Here is a 26,290-nt window from a genome sequence, read left to right as displayed (position 1 = left end):
GTCAACCCAGGTCACGCGTGAACGATATTTTTGAAATTTGAACGGAGTTTTGGAATTTACATGTCAGTTTTGAAAATCGCCAACGAGATTTCAGAGTTCCCGTATAAATTTCCCTAGCTTATTGACGGTATAAAGCTATGAATTTTTCTTTACACGGCAAAATTGAATATTTCAAGAATAACAATTGTTTCCCAAGTATTTTGAATCTTTTTTTTCAGTTAATGCGTCTTTTTCGGAACAATTTCCAGAGAAATATCCAACATTCCATTCCACACGTCGGACATTACGAAGAGAAATTCGAATGTTCATTTCATTCTTGGAAATACTGTTCACGCGTGACCTGGGTTGACTGTAACTCTTCCCATACAGCTGTATGTCTAACTTTGGGAGCCTGTTCAGGCTACCAAACTCATTGATCCAGAGGTTTCAAATTTCTGTAAGCCTACCTTGATGATCAGCTGTCAATGCCTTCACAGAAGAGTCTGGCGGCTCACTGGTGGTCCGTGTTGCATGCTTTCCACTTGTTTGTGGTCATTTCCAATTCCAACTGCAAAAAGAATTTCCACTACTGGTAAATCCACTTTCAAAAGGTCCAATTACCATCACAAATTGAAACACAGATAATTTTTCTCTCTGGTGATTGTTTCATGGACAGAATAATTGATCCAGAGGATTTAAATTGCTGTAAACCTACCTTGGTGCTGCGTTGCCAATGTCTTTAAAAAAATCTTTGACTGCTCATTGGTGTTTCCTGTTTCACAACTTTCAACTTGTTTGTGATCATCTCCAGTTTCAGCTGTCGAAAAAAATAATTCATTACTCCTAAGTCCACTCTCAAGAGCTCTGTTGACCATCAAGATTGCAAACACGCATTTTTTCCTCTGCTGAAATATTTTATGGAAAAAATCATTGATCCAAAGATTTCAAATTTCTGTAAGCCTACCTTGATGATCAGCTGTTGACACCTTCAAAAAAGTCTCTGGCTGCTCACTGGTGTTTCCTGTTTCACCACTTTCCACTTGTTGGTGTGTATCTCTCTTTCTCTTTGCACTAACGTTTCCCATCTCACCAATTTGAAATCAGTGATAACAGAGTAGAATCCTGATCTGGGTCTCCATGTTGGTAGCTGATGGTAGAAGGATATTAAGTTGTATCAACTGAGTTGACAAAAGTAATTTGGCCACCATAAAGAGATTCAAGAGCCTCATCAGAGCATCAGAGCAAATTTACTCTGACAAAGGGCTAATGTTTAAGCCATCTGAGCCACCAAATGTCTGTTTATGGTGACCAAACAACCATTATTAATAGTTAGTTATGAAGTTAGTTGATAACACCAAATGTTTGTTTTCTCAATCTCCCCCACCAATGTAGCACCAAAGTTTCTTTAGAAACTACCCCCCGCCCCCCAATCTATTGGGTGCAAATTGGTTAACTATGACCACTAGTTATTGATTCAGGAATGTTCTATGTTGGACTTAAAGTTGTAGAACTTTGACTCCATAGAAATTTGTCACTATGCTCTACAAATCAACTAGGAATTGAATGGCATGGAAGAGGAAATATCCAAGTGTACTTTTGAGCATCCATTATAAATTGTTTTAAATGAGCTTGTCTAAGTTGACATACAGACTGGTTATCATTAGATAGTAGAACATGGTTCAAAGGAATTAAGTTCTTGACCTAGAGCCTGTCAGTCGCGAGGCTCCTTAGGGATTGTTCTGATTTGATTTCACACGAGTTCTCTTTGTGATCTTTAATCGATCAAAGATGACTGATATTTTCCCTGAGGAGCAGAAATGTTTTATAGTTGTTCCATTGTACCATAGTATAAACAGGGCAAACAAGCTGGGGTAACTGAAATAGAACACTCTAAAATAAATTGCAGAAACTACAAAACCGCGCTGCCCCAGGGATGACTTCTGCAGTTTATACTCTGATATTGATTATCTATTTGTTAAACCTGGCTGGCGAAAACTAAGTACCCAGAGATAGATGAAGAAAGCCATAACGGCATTTAAGTCTTTGCATTGTCTCACTCCCACCTATCTAAGGGATCAGTTTACAAACTGTATTGAGGTATAGCTATAGCATATAGTGGTGCGATATTTTGGAACAGCTTAACACATGAGTTACGGCAACCAGAGTCCCTTGACAATTTCCTTTACAAACTTAATTTCTATACTCTTCTCGTACATGGCATTCGTGTAAAACAGTTTTTTCTATTTATTTAATTGTGATAAAATAGACTTTGTACGTATTAGGTATATGATTTTGATATTTACTGATGAATTTTTACCGTGTATTAAAATAAAGTTATCAATATCAGTCAATAACCAATGCAACTTCATGCCTATTCAAATGTGTTATATACAAATGGGTGACTAGGCCAGATTTTGTTGCCTTAAGGGCAGGGCAGCTACTCTCAAACCAGGCTATCACTCTTTTTTAAAGTGGGCCATTCGAAAATTCTTGATCTTAAACTTTCTCTTGGCAAGGTCGATGATTAATGATGACGCTCAATTTGCATACTCGCTCACAATTGCTTTTACGTAGATTGGTATTGAAACATACATGCAGAGTTCCTTCAATATCCAAGAGAAAAGTCAATCTTTAGGTCAAAGGGAGGTAAAAACTCACAAGGAATTACAACCCGAAAAGCAAGGAAAATCGATTTGTTGTCATTTTCATCGCATGGCGCAGTCGACGAGTGAAAGCTGTTACGTACAAGCTATTTATAGTCGCCGCTCGTCTGCCTCTAATAGCACTTTGAATATCTTGTATTGAGTGTAAGAATCTGCTTTCATTCGAAAAGGAAACTGAGATAAAAGGAGACCACAGCTTTAAGGTACAATTTTTAAAGAAGGTGAGGTCTAAAAATCTTCCAACCAAGCAAATATTTGTTCTGTCAAATATAATTGAAAAGTTAGTACTCACTACTGTGGTTGTTGATGTTTGATCGTTATGCCTTGGTTGTCTAGATCTGTAGTTTACTTCTCGGACAACCAGCCCTTACATTTTACTGAAAAATTAGTTGCCCGATAAAAATTTCAGTCATCTTGAACGACCGCTAATATTAAGCACTGGAGTTATGCCTAGCTATGCATGGTATGATCACACTTACCTTCCAGGGTATTTCTCCTCAGATGACACTTCCAGTAATCAGTATTTCTGCAATTATGAACCAAAGACAATCATTATAAATGGTTTAGTTCACTCATGTGGGTTTACAAAAGTGTTTTTTACTGTTCCTGCATGTACATTAATTATATACATCTTTGCATTAAAAGACAAATTATGCAGTCTTACCTTGACTAAAATGAAAATTCAGCAATAGTATAAAACCTTTTGGTCCTTTGGGAAATCTGTTTAAAGTCTAGCTTGGAGAAGAAACCATATTATCAAAACTTTTATAGTCTCAAACATAAAACAAGTAAGGGAAGTGGTCAAAACTATTTTACATGCTCGGGACCCACTTTTTGGGGGTTAATAATACAGGTGCACTTTTAAGTGTTTGTTTCACTATAAACACCTGCAGGTTTTACTCCTATCCAACAGCAAGAAACATTGGAACAAAAATAATGAAATTCGAGTTCCGCTTTGTATATCATAATTTTTAAACTAGCATGAGGCTTCTGTTGAAAGAAATAAATTTGCTCACCAAAAAAGATATTCATTGTGAATACCCCACTGTAAAAACATAAAGGATTTTTGTGGTTTCTCAAAGGATTAATATTTAACTGTAAAGCTTAAAAAATACATGTAACGTGCCCACTAGTTAATTAAGTGACCGGGTTGTCAGTCATTGACTCTTTGTTCAGGCTTACCTCTCCAATTCTGATGTCTTTAACAGCTGAAGGTTGTTTCCATGAGCACCAAAGTCATTTTGAAACGTTTTTCAGGGTGATTTATGCTTGAAACTCCGACTACAAAGCAAACATTGAAAGGAGCATTGAAAATATTATTTTGATGCAGGAAGAAAATGAAAGCATCCCAACTAGTAATTAGAAGGTCTTAGGTTCGACTCCTGATAGAAGCATTCGGATTTTTTTCCGAGTATGCCTGTGTCATTTACTGATTAATACACGATTCTCATTTATTCACCAGGCTTAACATATTCCATCACATTCATTTCATTGCGCGTGTGCCACACATTGCCATTCCAATCCTAGCAGTATGCAGGATGTTTGTCCCATGAACCTAGTTTAATGGCCTTGGCTCTCACAAGTCTCCTGTAGCTCAGTGGTAGAGCATCCGAACTAGTAATCGGATGCTCTTGGGTTCGACTCCTGATAGGAGCAGTCAGATTTTTTTCCGAGTATGCCTGTGTGATAAATCCTGATTAATACATGATCCTCAGATCAGTGAAGTTTACAATCATCAAACCAGCACAAGACTTAAGGCTTATACTTAAACTCAATGATCTAATGGAAATTCAGATACTCTCTTTTATTTATCAGTGGTCACACAAACTGCTACCGCCCTGTTTCGGTGAATATTTCAAAGTTACATCTTCTGTTCATTCGCATTCACGAGACAATCATGTAACAGAAATCTTATGTAGCCTCGGTTAATACCACCCAACTATATGGCTTATGCTCCCTAAAATTCACTGGTCCTTGCCTTTGGAATTCCTTGCCTACATGTATAACGAATACCAGTTCTCTTAGAATATTTCGTAAGACCCTTAAGACCTCTAAACTTAATTATTATATTCTAATTAATTACCTGCTTTGCCGTACTTTTTATAAAATATATACTTTTAATTCTGGCTGTAATTGTATCTTGTTTCTGGGGTTGTTCACTAGATTAGCCCTGCCATTTGGATGATCCCAACTCGCTCTCTATTTTGCTGCTATAATTTTACTTTCCTTAGTTGAACTCTGTTTTAGTTGCCTATGTAAATTCGACCTATGTCATGTAAAACTGAGCTGAGTTAAATAAATCATCTTGTCTTGTCTTGTCTTATACGCACTGAAAATCACACGAAGTGAGCTCAGGTAGCTTACCGTTGTTCTTGAAATAAGCACAAAATAATTGCGTCTAAAGAAGCGACTACGCAGAACTGCCAAACCCCAAAACATACAGATCTGAGACTGATTTTGAAAAAAAGCTCAGAAAAGCCTGAAGATTGGGATTTCAAACCTGAAGATTTCCAGAATATGCGTTAAATGGAATAAAAATTGTATTCATTTTTTGTTGTTTCAGGTATTATTTACCTTAATTGTGCTCCCTTTTCTTTGAAGTTGAAGGCTGAGGTCCCCCAGTCTCCGAGTCAGTTTCTTTTACCTCTTTACCTCTCAGCGCGAGCGGTATTATTAAAAAAAGAAGCGCTCGAAAGCGAAAACCGAAGCACCCCAAAACTCGAAAACGAAATGAGCTAAAATGAAGCAGCCTAAAACTCGAAAACGAAACACTCTAGGTCGAAAACGAAACACTCTTTGTCAAAAATAAAGCAGCCTAAAACCCGAAAACGAAACACACTTTGTCAAAAATAAAGCAGCCTAAAACCCGAAAACGAAACACTCTTTGTCAAAAAGGAAGCACCCTAAAACTCGAAAACGAAACACTCTTGGTCGTAAACAAAGCGCTTAGGTCGAAAACGAAAAACTCTTTGTCAAAAATAAAGCAGCCTAAAACTCGAAAACGAAACACTCTAGGTCGAAAACGAAGCATTCAGTTTTTAAGGCCGACTTAAGTTTTGTTTTGTTTTCTTCAGGGTCGAAATTTAGTCACGAATCAAGCGGGATAACGGATAGAGTGCTGCGCAAAACTATACAACTGCGAGTTGTTGAAAATGAATATCTGCAGCCCTGACTGAATTAAAAGTAAACACTTCAAAGTGGCATTTCCTGTTTTCCACGTGAATAAAGCATGTCAAGCTTTACCTTTTGTTGATATTTTTCTTCTGGAAAAGCTTTTTAGTTCTTTAACAACAATCTATCTAATCAACATGAATTTGGTTTTTCGCCCATGTTGAAGTGATTCGGACAGTTCAGAGTATTTGTAATTGATTAAAAATAGGGTGCTTCGTTTTCGATACCACACAAGGCGGGCCGCTATTTTGAGTTCACTATTCACAGCCATAGCAATCTACCTATTCTACCACATTCTAGTCCCCAGAGCCTCCTGTCGCTCTTAGCCGGCGGGGCGTTCGCACAAGGGAAAGGTCTCAAATTTTATAACATACATTAGTTACACAAACAGTTAGATGCGACAAAAAAGTAATAACAAATTGACATGTCTGCACTTTATGCAAATATTGATCTTGATTTATAATCTGTGCAAAAGAAAGTGAAATTCCACAAATATTTTGTTTTCTAAAGCATCACAGAAAACTGCTACATGCATTTTTTAATTAATAAGACTGCTTTCTCGATTCATCGCAAAACATTGAGCCTCTCTATGGGCATTCCCGAAGAAATCGAAGACGCGACGATCACCGCGGAAAAAACGAAGATCTCAAGATTGAAGCGAAAATCTGAAAATCGACCAAAATTTGCGTGATCATATTGAACACTCAGATGTAAAACTGTCAAAACTCGTAAACACTACAGAAAATATCTGTTATTTCTGAATATTGGCATTTGAGCACATTTCACTGCGATTTTGACAACGGTGTCAACAGTGGTTTACAGTTGCTGCCGCGAAACCACATGATGCCATTACAATTTGCTATTGAAGTGAAATACTTATCAACTGTGAATAACACTGAGTAAATGTTTAAACCATTTCAATACGAAAAACGAAGATTTGCAAAAAAATATCGCGAAGAAAACGAAAATCGTGGGTACCCATAGAGAGGCTCAACATTCCGCGGACTTTTACAAACAAAATTAAGCTTGAATAACAACAATAATCACAGCACCTAAGAAATTCAAATATCACAAATAATCATCTAAGAACTGTACGGAATGAGATGGAAACAGAAAACACTCTACATGTTGGTATATTGTTCATAAGCTTTACCTTCTCTGTCGTTTTCTAGAAGACTGGCCGTTTCTGCTCGTGCATAGATTGAAGTGGCTCAATATAATCTTGATTCTTGCACTTCCTACCTAGTCTATCTGTTCAAAGCCCTTTTCGAATAAGTGTTCCTGTTCCCGTGTACTTTATATTTGTGGCATAATCCCATTCACTGAGTCGCTTTTTTTGGCAGCCAATTAAATTACCAGCTACACGTGTGCACGACGAATCGACCAATGAGCTTTCCTGTTGGGTGATCACGTCATCTGTGGCAAAGAAAGACAAACAACGGGTACGCTTACCGGGCTTGTTCTTTGAATAAGAGTGAATAAAAAAACAAAATAGTTGGATCCTGGGAAGAGACTAAAACATTTTACAAAGCAGCTGCTAGAGTTTTTAACGCCACTACCCCCAAACGCCAAGTGTCGATGTTAGTATCGAAAACGAAGACCGAAGCACGAAGCACCCAAGGTCGAAAACGAAGCACTCTATAAGTCGAAAACGAGGCACCCTTGAAGTCGAAAACGAAACACTCTAGGTCGAAAACGAAGCACCCTAAAACTCGAAAACAAAACATTCTATAAGTCGAAAACGAAGCACCCTTAAAGTCGAAAACGAAACACTCTAGGTCGAAAACGAAGCACCCTAAAACTCGAAAACAAAACACTCTGTAAGTCGAAAACGAAGCACCCTACTGAAACTCGAAAACGAAACACTATTGGTCGTAAACAAAGCACCCTAAAACTCGAAAACGAAACACTCGTGGTCGAAAACAAAGCACTTACATCGAAAACAAAACACTCAGTTTTTAAGGCCGACTTAGAGTTTTGTTTTGTTTTATTCAGGGTCCAAATTTAGTCATGAATCAAGCGCGATAACGGATAGAGTGCTGCGCAAAACTATTCAACTGCGAGCTGTTGAAAATGAATTTCTGCAGCGCTCCACTGAATTAAAAGTAAATACTTCGTGATAGACCGTTTATTAAAATACACTTCGCAGTATGAAGACTGAATTGCGTGTACAAATAATTAAATTGTATGAAACTGAAAACATTATATATACAAATAAGAAAAAAAAATATAGAAAAAATTTCGTTACTACTACAAATGACTAATTGAAAACGCCACACCTGTTTTCTACGTGAATAAAGCATGTCAAGCTTTACCTTTTGCTGATATTTTTCTTCTGTAAAAGCTTTTCAGTTCTTTAACAACAATCTATCTATCTAATCAACAAAAATGTGGTTTTTCGCCACTGTTGACTCTGTTGAAGTGATTGTAATTGATTGAAAAATGGCTGCTTTGTTTTCGACCTTGGGTCTGGCGGCCTACACTAGCCCAACATTCGAACATGGTTGCACAAACAGATTGGCATGCCTTCAATTCCTGTGATGTTGAACACTGTAATGTGCGAAAGAAATTCTACAAATCTTTTGTTTTCCAAACCATTGCGGAGCTAATTCGTTTTTAATAAGACTGCTTCAGTTTCAACTCAGGGTGAACAATTCCTCAGAATTCACAGAACATTATTTTAAAACAAAATCAAATTAAAGTCATCGTGGCATAGGCTTGATTATAAGCATTCATTAGAATCCCTCAGAAGTGTCTGTAATAATCCATCTAAGCAGTTATGGGATGAAAATGGAAGCAAAAAATACAATTCAAACTTACAAATTTCACTCATTGTTGTCAGTGTCGTTCATTAGTTTTACTCTCTCTGTCATTTTCTAGACGATTTTGATGGCCTACAAGGGACACGCTGCAAACATAAGAGAAATCACGCAAATAAAGAAAAGAAAACAGACAAATAGAAAAGAAGCCACGCAAATAAAAATGAAACCACGCCAATGAAAAAAGAACCACGCAAGTAAAGACGAAACATCCAGACAAAAAGAAACCACAAAAATTGAAAAGAAGCCACGCAAACAAAAAAGAAATCATGCAAATAAAAATGAAACCACGCGAATAAAAATGAAACCACGCAAAACTGAATAAAAAAGAAAACACGCCAATGAAAAAAGAACCATGCAAGTAAAGACATGCAGACAAAACGAAACCACAAAAATTGAAAGGAAGCCACGCAAACAAAAAAGAAATCATGCAAATAAAATAAAGGAACCCACCAACAGTCCGTTCTAGTTCCGAGAGCCCTAGCGGATTTTTAGTAGGCCATCGTACTACGAGTCTAGAGTTCTGCTTTGTACAAATATATCCGATAATTTTCGAAACGAGCCTGCGGATTGGGTTGAAAGAAATCGATTTGCTCACTAAAACGATAGTCACCGAAAATAGCAGAACTGCAGAGAGCAAAAACGATTTTTCTTTTTTGTTTTATTATAGGAATTTATAATTTAAGATAGATATAATTTCATATATCGCCTGAGTTATTAGTAACAGTAAGGGGGGTCTCCTCGATAAGCCTACAAAGGCGTCTGCTAGACTTCCTGCTCAATACTGTCACTGCAGTGGTGAATGAAATATTGTAATAGTTGTCGATCTTGGGCAAACAAATAAATAAATAAATATTGTGGTTTCTCAAAGTGATAACAATTTTTATGGGCAACATGCTCACTAGTTAGTCAAGTGACTGGTTGTCAGTAACGACTCTTTGTTCAGGCTTACCTTCTGAATTCTGATGTCTTCAACAGCTGAAGGTTGTTTCCAAGCACCAAAGTGCTTTTAAAAACGTTTTTCGGGGTAATTTATCCTTGAAACTCAAACTGAAAAGTAATCATTGAAAGGAGCATTGAAATATTTGGTTTAGGGAGACCCGACAGACAAACCCAAATCAGTGAAGCTTACTGCAGTCATGTATCACGAGCCCGATCAGGCTAATATACGCCCTGAAAATCGCGTGAAGTGAACTCAGGTGGCTTACCGTTGTTCTTGGAATAAGCACAAAATAATTGCATCCAAGGAAGCGAATACAATATCTTACCAAGCTATTGCGCGCAAGGTTTACGAGGGCTGCCGCAAAACTAGTGAGCGTCGTTTCTGAAATTGGGTCTTTGCATTCGAAGATCACGCAACTGACCTTTAAGTGCCCCCTACCCCTAAAGTTTTTTTTTTTGCATTATGACAAAATATGAACGACTTGAAGATGATTAATACAAAAATTTAAAAAAATTCATAAAATCCTCACGTTGCTATCGATCGATGTTCTCGTTCACTACCGCGCTGTGAGAGGTCTGGGTCCTAACAAATTGACGTCAGCCGGGGAACCGGGTTGTTTCTTCATTGATGACCATTTTCCACATTTCTCCTGTGAGAGAAATGTCATGGAGTAGTCCAAATTCTGAGTGTTCAATCGATTCTGAGGCCTTAGATTATATTCCTGACTACGACATTGAGACCAAAGGTAATTGCGAGTCGAGTCGCTTGAGAGACGACTGAACGGCACTGAATGAGTGGATTCTTCTGGGTAGTTTGCACTCGTGTCAGACATCACAAGATCAAAGGAAAATTTCCCTCGCGTGGGGTGAAAGTATTATAACTTTCCCCATATCTTGAGCATATACAGTGATGGTTAAGTTCCTTGTCAATGGATACCCTGATATAAAGCGTATTTCTTTAGTACATGTATATCGGTTACAATTTAATACGTTCATCGGAAGTCCGCTGCTGTCTGTTAGCTAGCGGATTTAGGGCCGCAGTGATTGAGCTAGTTTGTATTTCTTATCTGTTTCTTTCCTTAATGCATCAGTCAATTCCAGCTGTGCCTATCCCTCCCCTTCGGGCAATAGTGGGGCATTTTCCCACACTGTCCATCCCGGAGGTCGGGCATTAGCCTTCAACCCAATTACCCCAGGGCATTTGACCAGCTCACTTTTTTCACCCTACAGCATTGTCGCTTACTTAATGACAAATTCATCGGCAAATACAGTAAGTTTCTTATTGAATACGTCTAGATAGGCAGGGGCGGGGGAGAATAAAATGGGACGCTAGAGCGACGCTAGAGCTGTAGAATGACCTATTTTTGCACTAACTACGGGAAACAAGACCCAGCTAGGACTTAATTTGGCCTGAATTAGCTTAGATTTTACTGAAAGTAAGACGAGAAACGAAGAAAATAAAACATTTTTGACATGTTTGAGCCACCACCCCGGGGCATTTGAACAACTATTTTGTCCCAGCGGTGGGGCATTTGCCAGTTTATTCTCAAAAAATCCTAATTCCCGGGGGTCGGCCGGGGGGGGGGGGGGGGATGGGCACTGTTTGAATTGACTGGTGCATAAATTCCATTTGAATAGATCTCAGAGAAGGCTTGCTAAGAAGAATAGATTACTCCTTATAAACAAAAGCTTCTTAAAGAGCAGTATTACTTTACGCACAGGAATAAGTCATCAATTTGTTTGCCCCGGAGAGCTGCTTGTACGTTTTGAATACATCTACTTTCTTTAAAATATTATATAAATTATGATGTAAATATTTATTACAGGATAAAGAAATAGGCGACAAGAATAAATAAAATATCGTATAGTCTAAAATGAAATTCATGCATTTTCACAGTAATACTTATAAAGACACAGGTACCGACTCTCTTGCTTTACCACCATCTTTACATTATGATAATGTCATTTTTCCCAACAGATAAAAGCTTAGAAACCAGGCTTCAACCTCCGATAAGGAATGGGGAATAGCGGTTAAACAGTAATGTTGACCAGCGTTGAGAAAAGTGGGCAATTTTACTTCCGGTAAGAGATGGGAGCTTCAGTAGATTGAATATTTGTACGATCAAGTTGAGGAACCGAACAATATCTGACCTTCTCAATGCTGATCATCTCAGTAAATTCAATGCAGAGATTTTGCTATTCACCGAGCATTGTCTTTTTTATGTGAAAAAGAATGTATTGCGGGAGGTCAAATAATTTTTACGGTGAATATTCGAAAGGAACACCTTCCGCCGCTCGATTATTCTCTCCACATCGTACAGCTTACTTCTTTTAGATTTTCTGCTGGACGTGTCGTACAAAACCGCAGACGAAACGTTAAATGTGCGTAATCAACGGGGAAAGAACGCCTTTTGTCCGCCATATTGGATTCTCTGTTGTAAAGAAGAAAGCCGCATACCACAGCGCAGGCTCAAATGTTCGCGATTTCTGGCCATGCTGACACAGCACAGTAAGCTGCATAACAGAAATCCACTGCTTATAAGTAGCTGTTGTTTGAAGCATGCTCGGTAGACCGCTGATCTGTCGGCTCACACACTATCATCAGATGCGCCATGATAGGTTTCAGCGGTCTACAAACAAACCCTTAGCAGTAAAGGTTTAGATATGCATAGACAAGTGAAAATAAACGATAAAACCGAACGTTTCGGAGTCGTCATGACGCCATTATCAAGTTCGCTATAATCAATTTCTTTTACTTCGAACTTGATAATGGCGTCATGACGACTCCGTAACGTTGTTCGGTTTTATCGTTTATTTTCACTTGCCTATGTACAAACAAATGGTTTACAATAAGTGTTAATATTCTCGCCCGCTGTCTGATCCACAGCAACTTTTACAATGTTAGGACGGAATTAGGACGCACGCGCAATAAAGATAGATAGATAATCTTTATTTATCCACGGTACAAAATTCGTCAGCTTTAAAAATGCTTAATACTAATTAATAAAAATATTTAAATAAAAAAAAGGTGCTTTCCACGAATGCCGTGCCTTACAGTTCTTTGAGTAATCGTTTAAATTGCCCAAGGGACTCTGCTTCCCTTAAGTTACAAGGAAGACTGTTCCAGAGAATGACGCCACTATAGCTGAAGCTGTTTTTGTAACAGTTTGTGCGAGGAGATGGAATATTGAGTTTATTTTCAGAGTCCCTTAGGTTATATGCGACTTCTCGCCTTTCAAATTTAGAACTAAGATAGTTTGGAGCCAACCCGTGCAGAGACCTGTAAACCATCGTAGCTCTTTGAAATTGTTGCTGGCAAGCTAGGTTTTTCCACCCTAGAAGTTTGAAAAGGTGACCAGCATCTACGTCATAGCTTGAGTAGGTCAAAACACGGGCTGCTCTGTTTTGTAGCTTTTGAACCTTATTCCGTAAGGTTATCCCACAGTTTCCCCAAACAATGTTGCAATAATCAAAGTGTGGCTGTATTAAAGCTTGATATGTTAGTTGTAAGGTCGCCTGAGGGACAAGGTGCCTTATTCGTTTTATGGCCCCAATACCAGAAGCGACTTTCTTTGTTACTTTCTCGATATGGCCACTCCAATCTGTCATCGAGGGTCACTCCAAGTGATTTTGCAGTAATGACCTGGCTAACTTGAAAATCATTAATTGCAAATGTCGGGGACTCTGCGAGAGTATTTAGCCGCTGCCTAGATCCGATAAGCATAAACTCGGGTTTAGTCATATTTAGAGTAAGTTTATTTGCTCTCAGCCAATTGTGAACATTTCCTAAATCTTGATTATCACTGCATTATCACCTGCGTATGTAAGGTGGGTGTCATCAGCGTACATCCACGGCTTACAATTTGAAAGACAGTTTGGAAGATCAAAGGAAGGAAGGAAGGTTTGGAAGATCGTTGATGTATAACAGAAATAGTAATGGACCTAAAATCGTCCCCTGGGGAACACCACAACAAATAAACAGCTTTGAGAGAGCGATCCGTTGATGGAGAACATTTCAGTACGATTCTCTAAATATGACTTAAACCATTGGTGCGCGTTACCATATATGCCGTAATTGCTTAATTTTGATAAAAGGATCTCATGGTCAACTGTGTCGAAGGCCTTTTTGAGGTCTAAGAAAACAACGGCGTTGATTATACCGCGGTCAATATTGTACGCCTAAGTGTCCGTGGCCTCAAGGAGAGCCGTGACAGTTGAGTGAATAGCACGAAAGCCTGATTGATATTTACAGATTATATTGTGCTCTTCTAGGTAGGCATATAATTGATCATAGACGATTCTTTCAAAGACCTTGGCCATAACTGAGATCACCGAAATTGGACGATAATTATTTAAGTCGTCCCGATCGCCTTGTTTAAAAAGTGGGGTGACCTTTGTGCATTTCCAGTCATCCGGCAATATGCCTTGACTTATTGACTGGTTAAAAATATCACGGATAGGAATGCAAATGAGATCTGTGCATTCCCGCAGATATCTTGTCAAGGCCAGCTGCCTTTGATTTATTTAGACGATTCAAAAGTGAGAGAACTTTATTTGTACTGGTCGGATGGAGCTGAAATCGTTTATCTGTGCAGGTGAGGTACTTTTGATAACCATCACTATTTGAGGAATCAATATTGCTAGCAAGTTCTGGACCGATAGTAGCAAAGTGAGTATTAAATTGGTTCGACAGCACAGTTGGATTTGTTGGCTCCATTTACTTTCAGAGATGTAACCGATTTTTTCCCAGATTTTCGCGAAGTAAGTTCATTGATAGTCTGCCAGGTCTTTTTAGAATCGCCCGTATACTTGTTAAAACTATTTTGATAATAGGCTTGCTTGGCTAATCTGATTTCGCTATTTACTATATTGCGTTGTTTTTTAAAAAGTGAGCAGTCATTTGAATCATTCGATTTACTTTGCTTTAATCTTTAGAAACTGACACTAATTTGTTAAACGGATAAATATAGAATTCTCTTCTTTGAACTAAATCGGCTTAAGGCCGTAGTTTAAAACTTGTACGTCACTATTTACGCAATCCTAAAAAGGCAATGCTTCTGATCTCTTCAAGTTTGAAACAGGAGATGATCACGGGTTCTTTGCCATAAAATTTGTTGGAAAATTAAAGGAAAGGTGGTGGCAAACCGAGTTGAGCATCTGCAAAACGGGTGCATGTTACATAACTTGTGCTGATAACCAAAAATAGAAAGCTTCCTTTTTCAGAAATATAGAAGTAACCGGTTCGCCTCTTAACTGAGTTAAAGCTTCAACATTTGCAGTTGCCTGTAGGTATTATCTTTCATTGCTTCTGGTAAAATTATGGCGGCAACTTCGTACTAGCTCTTATTGTATTTAACCGAGGGTGACCATTCAAATCTTTTAGGTCGAATCCCAACAGACCACTTGTTGTAAATCTGTCTCTAACACAGTTCTAAACCTTAACTTTAACTATTCTCAAGAAAGAAAAGAGGTGAAAACTGCCAACACGTGCTCTCGCACTGACCTCAAACATGGCCACCAAAACAGTTCGCGGGGTGGCCTGGGAAACAGTCAGGGACCCAGAATCCCGTGGGGTCCCTAGTCAATAACATTACAACACCACTGAAATAGGCGAGGTGTTATTGGATTAGAGGGTTTGGAAAAATCGAGAAAGCCAAGATGGCGGCTGGGAAAAAACATGTGACACCAACGTCTTCTTCTTTGCGGACGTCAAAGGAAACATGTTTGGGCGTACTTTTTGCCGTCCAGGTTTCATTGCCACAGCTGTTATGTTTATTCCGTCCCACCTCCCCTCAGTCTCAGGTATTCAAGAAAAGCCAAGGCCGATTAAGGTGAAAACATGAACAAACATCCACTACATAATTTGTTCATGGTGTTTAGATGAATCTATTCTGAAAATCCAATGTTTAGGTGCAAATTAGTTTATTGAACTTACTAGTTCTATACCTAGCTGTATTACAATGATGCATCTACTTGAAAATAACAAAATATTTGAGAGAATTGCACTGGGCTGATAATTTATAGACAATTATATATATATATTTTTTTTCTCTCTAATGACGGACAAACAATTTTTCGCTTTTGAAATGACATCAAATTGCCCTTTAAAACAAGGAGTGTCTCTAGTCTCTCCTCCACACCAGTCTCTATCTTATCAATGTTAGGTTATTATTCTACTAATAATAATAATAGTGTACAACTTGTCGGCAAAAACAAAGTCGCGGTCCTCATTTGGCAAATGAATGACAAAATGTCAACTTTCTTTAGATAATGTTTTTGGCTCGCATCCTTGTCTCAAGTCTCAAGGGTGTATTCATTACAAATTCGATTGTTCATGGGGCTTCGAACCCTTGGGCACAATATTCGTTTTCATTATCCGCAAAAACATGTTCTTTTTATTGCGATACGAAAATCTTGCATCCTGATTGAGTAGACAAATGGATTTACAGCACTGCTAACAAACGCCACAGACGCACACCAAACCCAAATCTGAAAAATCCGTGATTGTGCGCAGTCGTCTTCTGCGAAGAAATTTAAAATTGTCATCACAATGTTGGGAGTCCAGAATAGAATAAAAAATAAAATAACAATGCCTGTAGTTCTAGCAGATTTTGCGTGATTCATTGGCTGCAGGTTTTGTTCAAAGGCCCTCACAGATGTTCGTCCTGGTCGGATTCTGTTTTGCTGTTGTTCGATTGCTTTGAATATGTGGAAATAACAGTATGTTATCACGCAAAGAGGAATTGCTATTCCGATCACCGAATGCACAATCCAAAGGGTCTCTATATCTTCTGGTTTCCCGTGAATGAAAGCTCTTGAGCACACAAAAAGAAGAGAGAAGCTCCAAATTAAAACAACGGAAATTAAAGTTCTTCTTGTAGTTACCACCTGCGCGTAATATAAGGGGTGAATTACGGCGATATATCTTTCCACGCTCATGGCCGCGAGATTGAATGTAGTTGTTATTACAGTATGTATCCAAAGATAGTGCTCGGCGGTATTCAATGGGTGCGTAGTATCCGTGATGTTTAGAACGACAATAAAAGTGTATATAGGGTTCATTACAAGACCGATTGTCAGATCAGCGGCGGCCAGTGAACCAATAAACACATTGGAGGCGACACGAAGAAGTGGAGTCCGAAAAATAGCTACCAAAACGAGGAAATTTCCACACACTGTTATAAAACACGAAAGGCCGTTTAAAATGGGAAGAAATATCATCGAGAAGGTAGAAAATCCCCTTGGGCAAGTAGAATTCTCCATTTTGATCCAACAGCTTAAGAGCATTCACTCCGAGACACTGATTTCAGTTGTACACTGAGCTTGACTCAGATAAATGACTCGAGCCCGAACGAAGGGTGACAAGTTTGTTGCAAACTTATAAATAAAATAATTTACTACTATCGCACCGTTGAATATATTACGCACCTGTTATCGTCTGACGTAATTGGTTCCAAAAATGAATTTAAAATATCCATACGCTGTCTTAACTGCCTGCAACTTATCTTGGTTTGTTTTAATTTAACGGAATCATGATAAGTGGCTCCCCTAATCGTTTGCTTTTCTGGCCTAAAAATATTTTAGCTACTTTGGCCATAAGGTTCCATATCATTTCCCGATTTTATTTGTTTACACTGTGTGAAATTGAATGACACCATTATTCAAATGTAAATTGTAGCATTTTATTTCCTCTGTCTTATTTACTCTTTCTTTGCCTTTGGGCAAATAATGTCTGACTTAGCTGTCTTGTCAAAATGTATCAGTGTTTAAATATATACCCAGTGATAGCAATACGTGTCTCCATGAGCAAAATATAACGCATTTCAATCAGATTTATTGATATCATTGTTTCTAAGAAGTAAGTATTGCACCTGAAAAGTCAGTACGATTTAATTACAGAAGAGGTACTGATAAAAACATTAACGACATAACTTGTGGTTTCATGTCGTTCCGGTAAGTGCTGCCTTGCTAATGTGGAATATGAACTGCACTGCACGTAAACTGTTTTAAAAGTATGCTGTGAAATGAAATTGCACATACTTATCTAATAAGTAATTTGGTTCTTAAAGGCAGCTGTAAAAACAAAACGACTTTATGAGAAATTAGATTTGCACTCAAATTATCAAACCTTCCCAAATTGCAAATGTTTCGGCCCTAACTTATTGCCAACCTGAAAATCGTGCCTGAGGTTAATCACGATACGTTTACAGTAAGTTTAAGCCAGAAATACATCGAGCGCATTTTTGTTTCATTCATCTAGTTTATTCATCTTTCTTCTCAAACTCAAAATATGTTCCCAGTGCTTAACATCTGAGGACTGAACGTTTTCAATTTACTAAGAGAATAAAGCGGCTCGTTTCGGTGGACATCTGTTAGGAAGGCCTTAAACGGGAAGTACCAAGCAAATTTGCTTTCATTTCAAAACCCAAAAATGTTTGTCTATCAGCAGAAACAAAGAAATAATTGTCTAATTTTGTAAAACTGTCGATTAGTGCCTCTGGCCAGAGACAGAGTTGGCCGGTCTGGATTGAAACTTGAAAACTGTACGTTAGGCTAATGTTTTTCAAGTTCTCGCATTTTTGTTTCCAAAATGCGCTAGAACAGATCACGAGTTATTCCTTTCAAGAATTGAGTTGATTTAAGCCAACAGACAGCTAGTGAAATCGCGGAATATGATTCCGTTGGCTAAAACTTGGTGCAACTTAAATGTTCAGCTAAAGCATCCGAAAAGGTCAAACTGTATTAGCTTACACTAAGGGCGCAAAATGATCTGGAAACATAGCTAGGAGACAACTATTAAGTTATTTGCTTTAAAATTGTTCTCGTTGCGTGTCCCTGATTGACAAAAAAAACTTCCCCCTCCTTATACAGGAAGCTTACACGTCTGCGGAAGAACCAGTTTCAACTTTTTTCGGAGACGTAAGCTCTCCGAAACGTTTTCTTAAAATCACTTTATTTAAGTGTCAATGTCTTTAGCGCAGAGCACTAATTGGGGACACTTTTCAAATCGAATTCAAATTTAGAAGTGTCGGTTTTTGAGGAGAGGGGAAACCAGAGTACCCAGGGAAAAACCTCTTGGAGCAAAGACGAGAACCGACAACAAACTCAACCCACATATGACGCCGATCGCGAGTCCGAGAATCGAACCCAGGCCACATTGGTGGGAGGCGAGTGCTCTCACCACTGCGCCATCCCTGCTCCCCATAATTCCTAGTATTTTGAATACACACTTAAATTTGCGCCGGTTATGTTCCATGGCCACTTTTCCGTAAATTTTCGGTAAGTACGAGCACGTAAATTGAACGTAAATAAAATTAGAGACGGGATGAGTGGGCCGCTTGCGTAAACATAAAAAGTTAAATGTCGCTCAACTTCTGACGTTTACGCAAGTCTTTTATACAGTGCTTATTATTTTGTTTACGTATGTAAAGCCAGTTAAATTTACATCCTCACGTACCCAAAATCTGCGCCTCCTTTGAAATTCACCGTTTTAGTTTCAAAATTGAACGGTCTTACCGAAAGACAACGGAAGCTAACGACATTGTTTTACTATTCCCCATGAGAAAATACTATAGGTCTCAATTCAGACAACGGCTGATTCAAGTCTTTTAATTAATAGACAATAGCTTCAGCTATCTTTTTAAACAATCGGGTGTTTCTGTCGAGCGCTATAAAAGTTGCCTCGCAGAAATTTGATGTTCGCTAGTCGTTTGAGAAATTACTGTTCCCGTTACGCTAGTCCCTAGCCGTTTTTAGGGGACTCGTATTACCTTCTCCCCTGAAAACGACTGCGTGCGCGTGGGAGGCTAGCTAGTCCGAGACAGAATCACTATTGTTTTAATTTATTGTTCACTACTAAATTTTCTTCCATACAAAAGTCATTGAGAGTGGCATTTCGAATTTACTGCTTGCCAATTTGACCTTGAGGGCGTAAGTTTGAAATGAAAAAGACCAATTAATGAACAACGTAAGGGATAAAAATACAACAATACTGAGTGGCAACTTGTTTGTAATAATTGGAAAATGAGTGAAAAGTATTTTGCGGACGACTACTTTCCATCCGGGTATTTTCATTGGGTAGACACCATGCGCTGATAGCGTCTCTCTGCGGAAGAAAACCTATTCCAAATTGTTCGCAGACAAATTTTTGAAGATTCACAAATATTGGGGGATTCTACCTCGATATTAAGAATTTTATGACTGTTTATGCTTGGTTTGAACGCAAGAACTTCTCCGTCAAGAATGGGGCAATATTTACTCAGTCCCTGGTCTTCGTCAGTATACGCAATGATTGACACAAAAAAACATATTCAGCAAGCACAAAATTCATGTAAAGACATTTTATTTTACTGATACTGATACGAGGACGTTCATTGTGTGTCAAAATATTTCATTCTCTATGTACTGAAACTATCAACAGGTACTGAGTTTTAGAGCGTGATACAGGCTAATATCCTGGATAAAGGTTTCCGTTCCTGAAGGCACATGTTCTTTCTTCTCAAATCATTTATTTAACGTGTTCTAAAATTGAAATTTATCGCATCTGGTCTTATCTTGTCAGTTATACGTATTTTCAAGAGAAGATGAAGAAAAGGAGTAATTTTACGAAACCTTTTCAACTGCAAAAGCGCTTACATAGTCTGAAATCTCTGCCGCCTAATTTTCCTGCTAGTTTCATCGTCATCGACCTCTGTTTCTTCAGAAAGCGTATAAAGCCCCATCAGCCGACAGGTGTCACAAGAAGAGTCCGACTTACCAAAATGAACATGTCGGTCTATGGTAGTGTTTCTCCTCATTTTAACAACTGTGTGTGATGTAAGGAGTTCCATAGACTCTCTGTGACCTCGTTGAGCGGCACGCTGTAAAGCGGTAAACTCAAATCTGTCCTCTGCTGTGATGTCACTTCCGTGTGTCAACAAAGCTTCAATGGTTTCCTTGTGGTTGTTGTGTGCTGCCCGGTGCAATGGTGTCAATCCCCAGAAGTCTTTAGCGTGTACGTCTCCATTGTGTGTTGCTATCAGCTCGCAGGTGTCTGTGTGTCCATTCTGCGCCGCAAGATGCAGAGCCGTGTGTCCTTTATTCATGGAATTATTTACGGTGCAACCATTTTCGATCAAAACGCGGCAAGTGTCGGCAAAGCCACCATAAGCACCGAGGATTAAGGGGCTTGATTTCTCTGTATTCAACGCGTTCACGTCGCTTCCGTAGCGAATGAGACATTCCACAACTTGCGTGTGGCCATTCTGTGCCGCACGATGTAAAGGAGTATATCCCCACTGATCTTTAGCGTGAATGTTGCTTCCTCCATTCACAACCAAGACTTGAACTGTGTCGTTATGGCCATATTTAGCGGCGCAGTGCAAGGGCGTGGACCCTGATTGGTCCAATGACTGTGAATTTGCACGATTTGCCAACAGAAGTTCAACTGTACTTGTATGTCCATTTTGCGCTGCGCGATGTAAACAAGTGTTTCCCCATTTGTCTGGGCGGTTTATGGCACTTCCTTGGAGAATCAGATACCCTACCACATGTGTATGGCCATTTTCGGATGCTCTATGTAAAGCCGAATAGTCCCAGTGATCAAGAGCATGAAGATCAGCGCCCTCGTTCAAAAGTAACTCCGCCATTTCTTTGAATCCATTGCCAGAGGCCAAATGAAGTGATGTAAGTCCAGCAAAGCTAAAGGCTTCTTTTGAATCATCATTTCTTTCCAATGTCGAAGGAGATTCTACAGTTCTCGAGCCTGCGGATGAAAACACCAGCACATGCGTGCGAGCCTTAATGTCACTGCCCTCTCGTAGTAAAAGCTCTCCAGTTTCTGTGTGTCCATTTTGTGAGGCTCGGTGCAGCGGAGTAAAGCCTTGAAAATCAATTGTACGAACACTGCTACCGCCCCTAATCAGTAGCTTCGCTGTGTCTGTATGTCCCTTCTCTGCGGCTCTATGGAGTGATGTGTATCCCCAACGATCTTTCGCGTGTACATCAGAGTCATTGAACAACAAGACTCGAGTAGTGTTGGTATGGCCGTTGCTAGCGCATCGATGAAGTGGCGTGAACATCCATTTGTCTTCAGCCGAGACTTTGGAGCCATGACCGATTAGAAATGTCACTGTTTCTTCATGGCCATTTTCTGCTGCTCTATGTAAGGGTGTATAACCCCAATCATCCTGCCAGTTTGGATCGCTGCCGTTTGAGGTCAAACATTGCACCGTCTCCTTGTGCCCATTTTTTGAAGCTCGGTGCAATGCCCTTAGGCCCCATTTGTCTTTTAAGGACACATCACTACCACTGTCAATTAGCAGCTGGACTACTTTCAGATGACCCTTTTCAGATGCAAAGGAAAGGCTGCTGTTACCAGTGATCTGATGACGCGCATGCAAATAAGCACCAGCTTTAATCAGATATTTGCAGCACTTCAGATGACCACTGTAGGAGGCAATCATCAGAGGTGTAAATCCTTTACGATTCTCGCCATTTACGTTCACTTTTGCAGACAAAAGTGCCTTAACTGTTCCATGTTGTCCATACTGGCAGGCACGATGCAATGGCGTGTTACCATTGTTGTCAACAGCACTGACATCAGCACCTTGCTTGATCAGAAACTTGGTGCACTCAACATTTCCCTTAATCGATGAAAAATGAAGAGCTGTCTTCCCAGTTTTGTGTCTAGCATTGAGTTTTCCACCGCAGTTTATTAGTAGGCTTGCGGCATCTTTCTTATTGTGATATGCTGCAATCATCAAAGGCGTAATGGCGTCCTTTGTCTGAGCATTTACTTTGGCACCTTCCCTGATGAGCTCTTGGCCGACTTCAGGGCAGTTTGCCAGAGCCGCGAAATGCAATGGGGTAAATTCATGGGCATCTTTCGCGTTGACATCAGCTTCTTTCTCCAGAAGAATCCTCGTTATGTGAGCCTTTCCAGAGAACACTGCGTAATGGATCGAGTTGTATCCGTGTTTGTCTTTTGCTTCAAGATCACATCCGCTTTCCACCAATTCTTCAATAGTATTTGTCTGTCCATTTAGAACCGCTAAATGAAGTGGCGAACACCCATCCTTTGTGCTTATTTGTGGGTCAATACCTTGGTGTAAAAGCTCTTTTACAGCAATAGCACTCCCATGAGATGCAGCAAAATGGATGGCTGTCTGCCCCATAAAGGTTTGTTCATTCACTTTTGCCCCTCGTTTAACCAGAAGACTAATAGCATCCTTGTCGTCGTTAATAGAAGCTAAAATCAAAGGTGTCATTCCCTTTTCACTGCTAGCGTTCACATTTGCTCCAAGACGAGCCAACAAGCGGATAGCTTCAATTTGATTCGAAGAGCATGCCATTAGAAGCGGTGTCCGCTCTCCAGCTGAAATTGCATCCACGTCATAGTCACCTTCGTTGACAAGTCGTCTAATAGCGAGCCCGTCTCCTAAAGCCGCTGCTACGTGCAGGGGTGTCAGTGACTTAATGAAATCCCGTTCCTCTGGTGGACATTTCTGGAGTTTGTTAATCTTGAGTTGCTTTAATTCCTTGACAATATCCTCAATAGAATCCAGGTTTCCCACACTTCTTGTTGGCCGTGGACTGGTCGTAAAGACTCTGTTTTCGCTTGTGCGATAACCATGCATTAAATCCGCCAAATTAGCTTCGAATGGAAAAGAAAACTCGCTATCGGACGTCGAGCTCATTGCCAAGAAAGAACTGACACTTGTCCCGCGTCCACGCACCTCTTCACGGCTGTCGAAGTTATCCATCATCTACAGAAAAATGGCACGGCACCTTTTAATTATTAAGATTTCTTTGATCAACTTCTGGGGGTTTGACCGAGCGATGTTGGTGCAGGGTAAGAATAATATGCGGGCTGGATACGGGAAACTATTTATTCTAAGACAGTGCAGGAGACGGGATAAAATCATTCATGATGGAAAGCAGGAAATGATAAAAAAAAATTGCTCTGCATGTTTAATTTTTTTTTTCTTACCATAAAATATATTGTATTTCATTCGAATTAAGTGTGAATAAAATTGAATTGAATTGAATTGATATATGTTTTGTAGGCGGCATATTGATGCGCAAAATGAAGCACAGCAAGGATATTCGCACCAGACCAAAGCGTGGGACGACGGCAAGCGGTTTGGAAACGAACAACGTTTATTGCACTCGGACACACTTGTTATGGTGGACGAGAACGTTCTTACACCGTCTTATATGTTGGATTGCAGACAAGTCAGGCAGTTGCTAGTCGTTATCAATAGCTCTAATAAATTAGAGGATGAAGTGAGAGTTTGAAGTACATCCCAGCTATAGTTCTAATATTGTTGTGCAACATTTGGTTGGTTCAGCACTCCAAGAGGGTGCTAATGGGGGTACATAACTGTCAGTTAACTACTAATTTTTCGGCTAATTGTCAGTTAACTACTATTTTTTTGGCCAATTGTCAGTTAACTATTAACCCCATTAGCACCCTCCTCCAAGTTAGATTGTTTTCTATCAACAATTTCAGTTTTGTTGTATGAATGTTTCGCTTGTGATCCGTTATTTGGCCAAGGTTCTAAATATTTTTCAAACAGTGTTGACAGTAACGTTCAGTTACTATGAAGTTCAGCTGCACGTCCAACATTGTTACAGAACAAACAATTAATGTTTTGTATAACAACACTGGAACGTTTAGCCGGGATGTAGTAAACATTTAAAGTGTGTATCAATTCAGTTTGCTAAAAACACTGCAAGGCAAGTTTAAATTTGCATTGTTACATGCGTGTGCAGGCAGTTCCCTGAAACTGACGAAGGTACTAGGAACAATAAAACAAATCATTAATTTTCTAGCTTCCATCTGGCCAACAGTCCTCTATAACACGCTGAGTTTTACTCTAATCAGTTAAGCAAGAAATCTGTTTTCTTATTTAAACATCTACCCAGTGCTGGTAATTGAATCACTGATGCGTAGCTTGTTGTCGCTTATTTGTTTTCAACTCGTTCTTTAGAATACAATGCTCTTTGCATGACCTGTTGTCAGCACTTGTTTATGAGTCACGCAACATTTCCTAGAAGATTCATGACGTTGCACATGGTTCTTGTGGCACCTGCTAAATGCGATCCTATCGTAACAAAGATCACTCGCTGTAAACGGACAGAGTTGAAAACTATTTCTCGAGTGCACCACGAAATATTCTAACAAAAAGACATTGAATTGTCTATGTAAACATACTAGATCGAGAATAAACAAGAACAGTCTTTAGTACTATGTTAAAAAACGAAGTGGAAACTTGAAGCGCAGTCACTACCAACCACAGAATAGTTGCTGTCGTACTCAAGAACAAACATATCCTTGCGATCCCTATTTGTCCCTATGCACATCGCAAAAAATGAGATGTTTGCATACACTTAACCAAACTCAGTCTAACGTTGATACAAGTAGAGAGTAGAGCCTTATTTCACAACATGTTTTTATCATACAAGTGTCCGTACATTTAACTGACTAACCGACGTTGAAATGACTCTCAGTGTCTCTACAGGAACAGACTCCGCTGTTTATAATAACGAGTTGTCTCCATATTAAAGAGTTGTTGTAGTAAGAGTGTGTGAATCGAAGTTTTGTCTAAGTCATGCAAGTAAAGGAGAGTGACTTTTAAAACGTAATACACGAGTTGTCCGTGCTATCAGACCTGTTCAAATATTGGCAACCAAGTGAAATGAGCTTAATAACGATGTGCCGGTTACCGTGAAACGGACTGCCTAGTTTAAAAGCACCATTGTCGGTCACAAATCGGATCAATATCAGTGTCTCTATAGGAGCAGACTCAGCTGTTTATGATAACGAGTTGTCTCCCATGTATTCAAGATGTGTTGTAGTAAGAGTATGTGAATCGAAGTTTTGTCATGCAAGCAAAAGGAGACTTAACGTAATACACTTGAGGAGTTGTCCGTGCGATCAGACCTGTTCAAATAATGCCAACCAAATGAAATTTTCTTAATAACGGACTGCCTAGTTTAACAGCGCCATTGTGATAAATTGTGATGATCAATATTAACGCTGCTCAACAGACAAAATCTTACTAGCTATAGACTGACTACGCTGCTAGTCTGAAACATTCTATTGGTGATATAACACAAAACACATGACGGACAACTAATTAAGCGCATGCTTCTTACCTTACTTACCACATAAAACTCTTACGTTCTCTTGGCAAAATGTCTGTGCGAAGCCATATTTACTACTGCATTCGTAAACATCGACGTAGAACGCACTCAAAAACAAGTGATATTCATCCGTCATACTTCAGCAGGTGTGGCTTTGACTGAAAACAAATGGTTCAATTTGAAAACGCCGCACTTACTTCTCAAGTGACCACACATCTTAGCAACAAGAACAATATTCAGCCAGATGGCACGGAAATTGAGAATAAGGGCTTCAGCGTTGTTTGCGACTAACCAGTCAAGCGGGACATCACTTGACTCTTCAGTCACGTTAACCACAATCTTGTGATTTGTGATTTTATTGTTCATGTTCACTCGCTGGAAATAGATGACTGTTAAGTGCCTTTCGGAAAATAAATGAGCTCCTTGAACTGTACTGTTTAGAATTTGTCCAAGCAAACAAGATTTACAGTACAATCTCAGTTATCTTTCTTGTAGTTAATTGAACAGAGCTTCCTTCCGCTACTTTTCAGAAATGCGTGACTAAGTAACTGATTTAAGCTGAGGTACAGGTCACGATGTGCGTCATGC

General features: G+C 39.3%; 3 protein-coding genes, 2 long non-coding RNA genes and 1 pseudogene across 12 annotated transcripts in view; 1 reads left to right on the top strand and 5 right to left on the bottom strand.

The window, feature by feature from the left end:
• LOC146459146 (uncharacterized) overlaps positions 1-1,122 on the bottom strand; it is a 41,915-nt gene extending 40,793 nt beyond the window's left edge. For 5 of the 7 annotated variants that reach the window (XM_085090030.1, XM_085090032.1, XM_085090033.1 and 2 more), the window contains exons 1-3: positions 944-1,079; positions 695-796; positions 447-547 (exon numbers count right to left, since the gene is read on the bottom strand). Coding sequence is in view for 1 of the 7 variants with exons in the window: in XM_085090036.1 (XP_084946162.1) it covers positions 944-1,064 (121 nt within the window). In the remaining 6 variants the exon portion in view is untranslated. Of the gene's footprint in view, positions 1-446; positions 548-694; positions 797-943 lie in introns of all 7 variants that reach the window. The other 2 variants (XM_085090031.1, XM_085090036.1) reach the window with 2 other exon arrangements.
• The window catches only part of LOC146459138 (uncharacterized), an 84,453-nt gene that overhangs the window by 31,402 nt on the left and 26,761 nt on the right, over positions 1-26,290 (top strand). The window lies entirely within an intron of this gene.
• Positions 3,128-7,086, bottom strand: LOC146459145 (uncharacterized). Its single transcript, XR_014858076.1, has 4 exons — positions 6,967-7,086; positions 3,825-3,923; positions 3,307-3,377; positions 3,128-3,168 (listed from the first exon to the last, which is right to left on the bottom strand). It is a non-coding gene; the product is annotated as an uncharacterized LOC146459145 (long non-coding RNA).
• LOC146459144 (uncharacterized) lies at positions 12,587-14,291 on the bottom strand (annotated as a pseudogene).
• On the bottom strand, positions 15,494-16,963 carry LOC146459143 (trace amine-associated receptor 9-like). Its single transcript, XM_085089937.1, has one exon. The coding sequence runs from the start codon at positions 16,859-16,861 to the stop codon at positions 15,947-15,949; it is 915 nt and encodes a 304-aa protein (XP_084946063.1). The 5' UTR covers positions 16,862-16,963; the 3' UTR covers positions 15,494-15,946.
• LOC146459142 (uncharacterized) lies at positions 19,900-26,285 on the bottom strand. Of its 2 annotated transcripts, none has more exons than XM_085089902.1 (2): positions 25,715-26,285; positions 19,900-23,319 (listed from the first exon to the last, which is right to left on the bottom strand). In XM_085089902.1, exon 2 carries the CDS (start codon positions 23,317-23,319, stop codon positions 20,206-20,208), a length of 3,114 nt encoding a protein of 1,037 aa, XP_084946028.1. In that variant the 5' UTR covers positions 25,715-26,285; the 3' UTR covers positions 19,900-20,205. The 2 variants fall into 2 exon arrangements, with proteins under 2 accessions (XP_084946028.1, XP_084946027.1); XM_085089901.1 differs by having other exon boundaries at positions 25,724-26,285.

Source organism: Pavona decussata, unplaced genomic scaffold, assembly GCF_977016875.1.
Source record: "Pavona decussata unplaced genomic scaffold, jaPavDecu1.1 SCAFFOLD_223, whole genome shotgun sequence".
NCBI lineage: Eukaryota > Metazoa > Cnidaria > Anthozoa > Scleractinia > Agariciidae > Pavona > Pavona decussata.
This window is presented reverse-complemented; position numbering and strand designations above follow the sequence as displayed.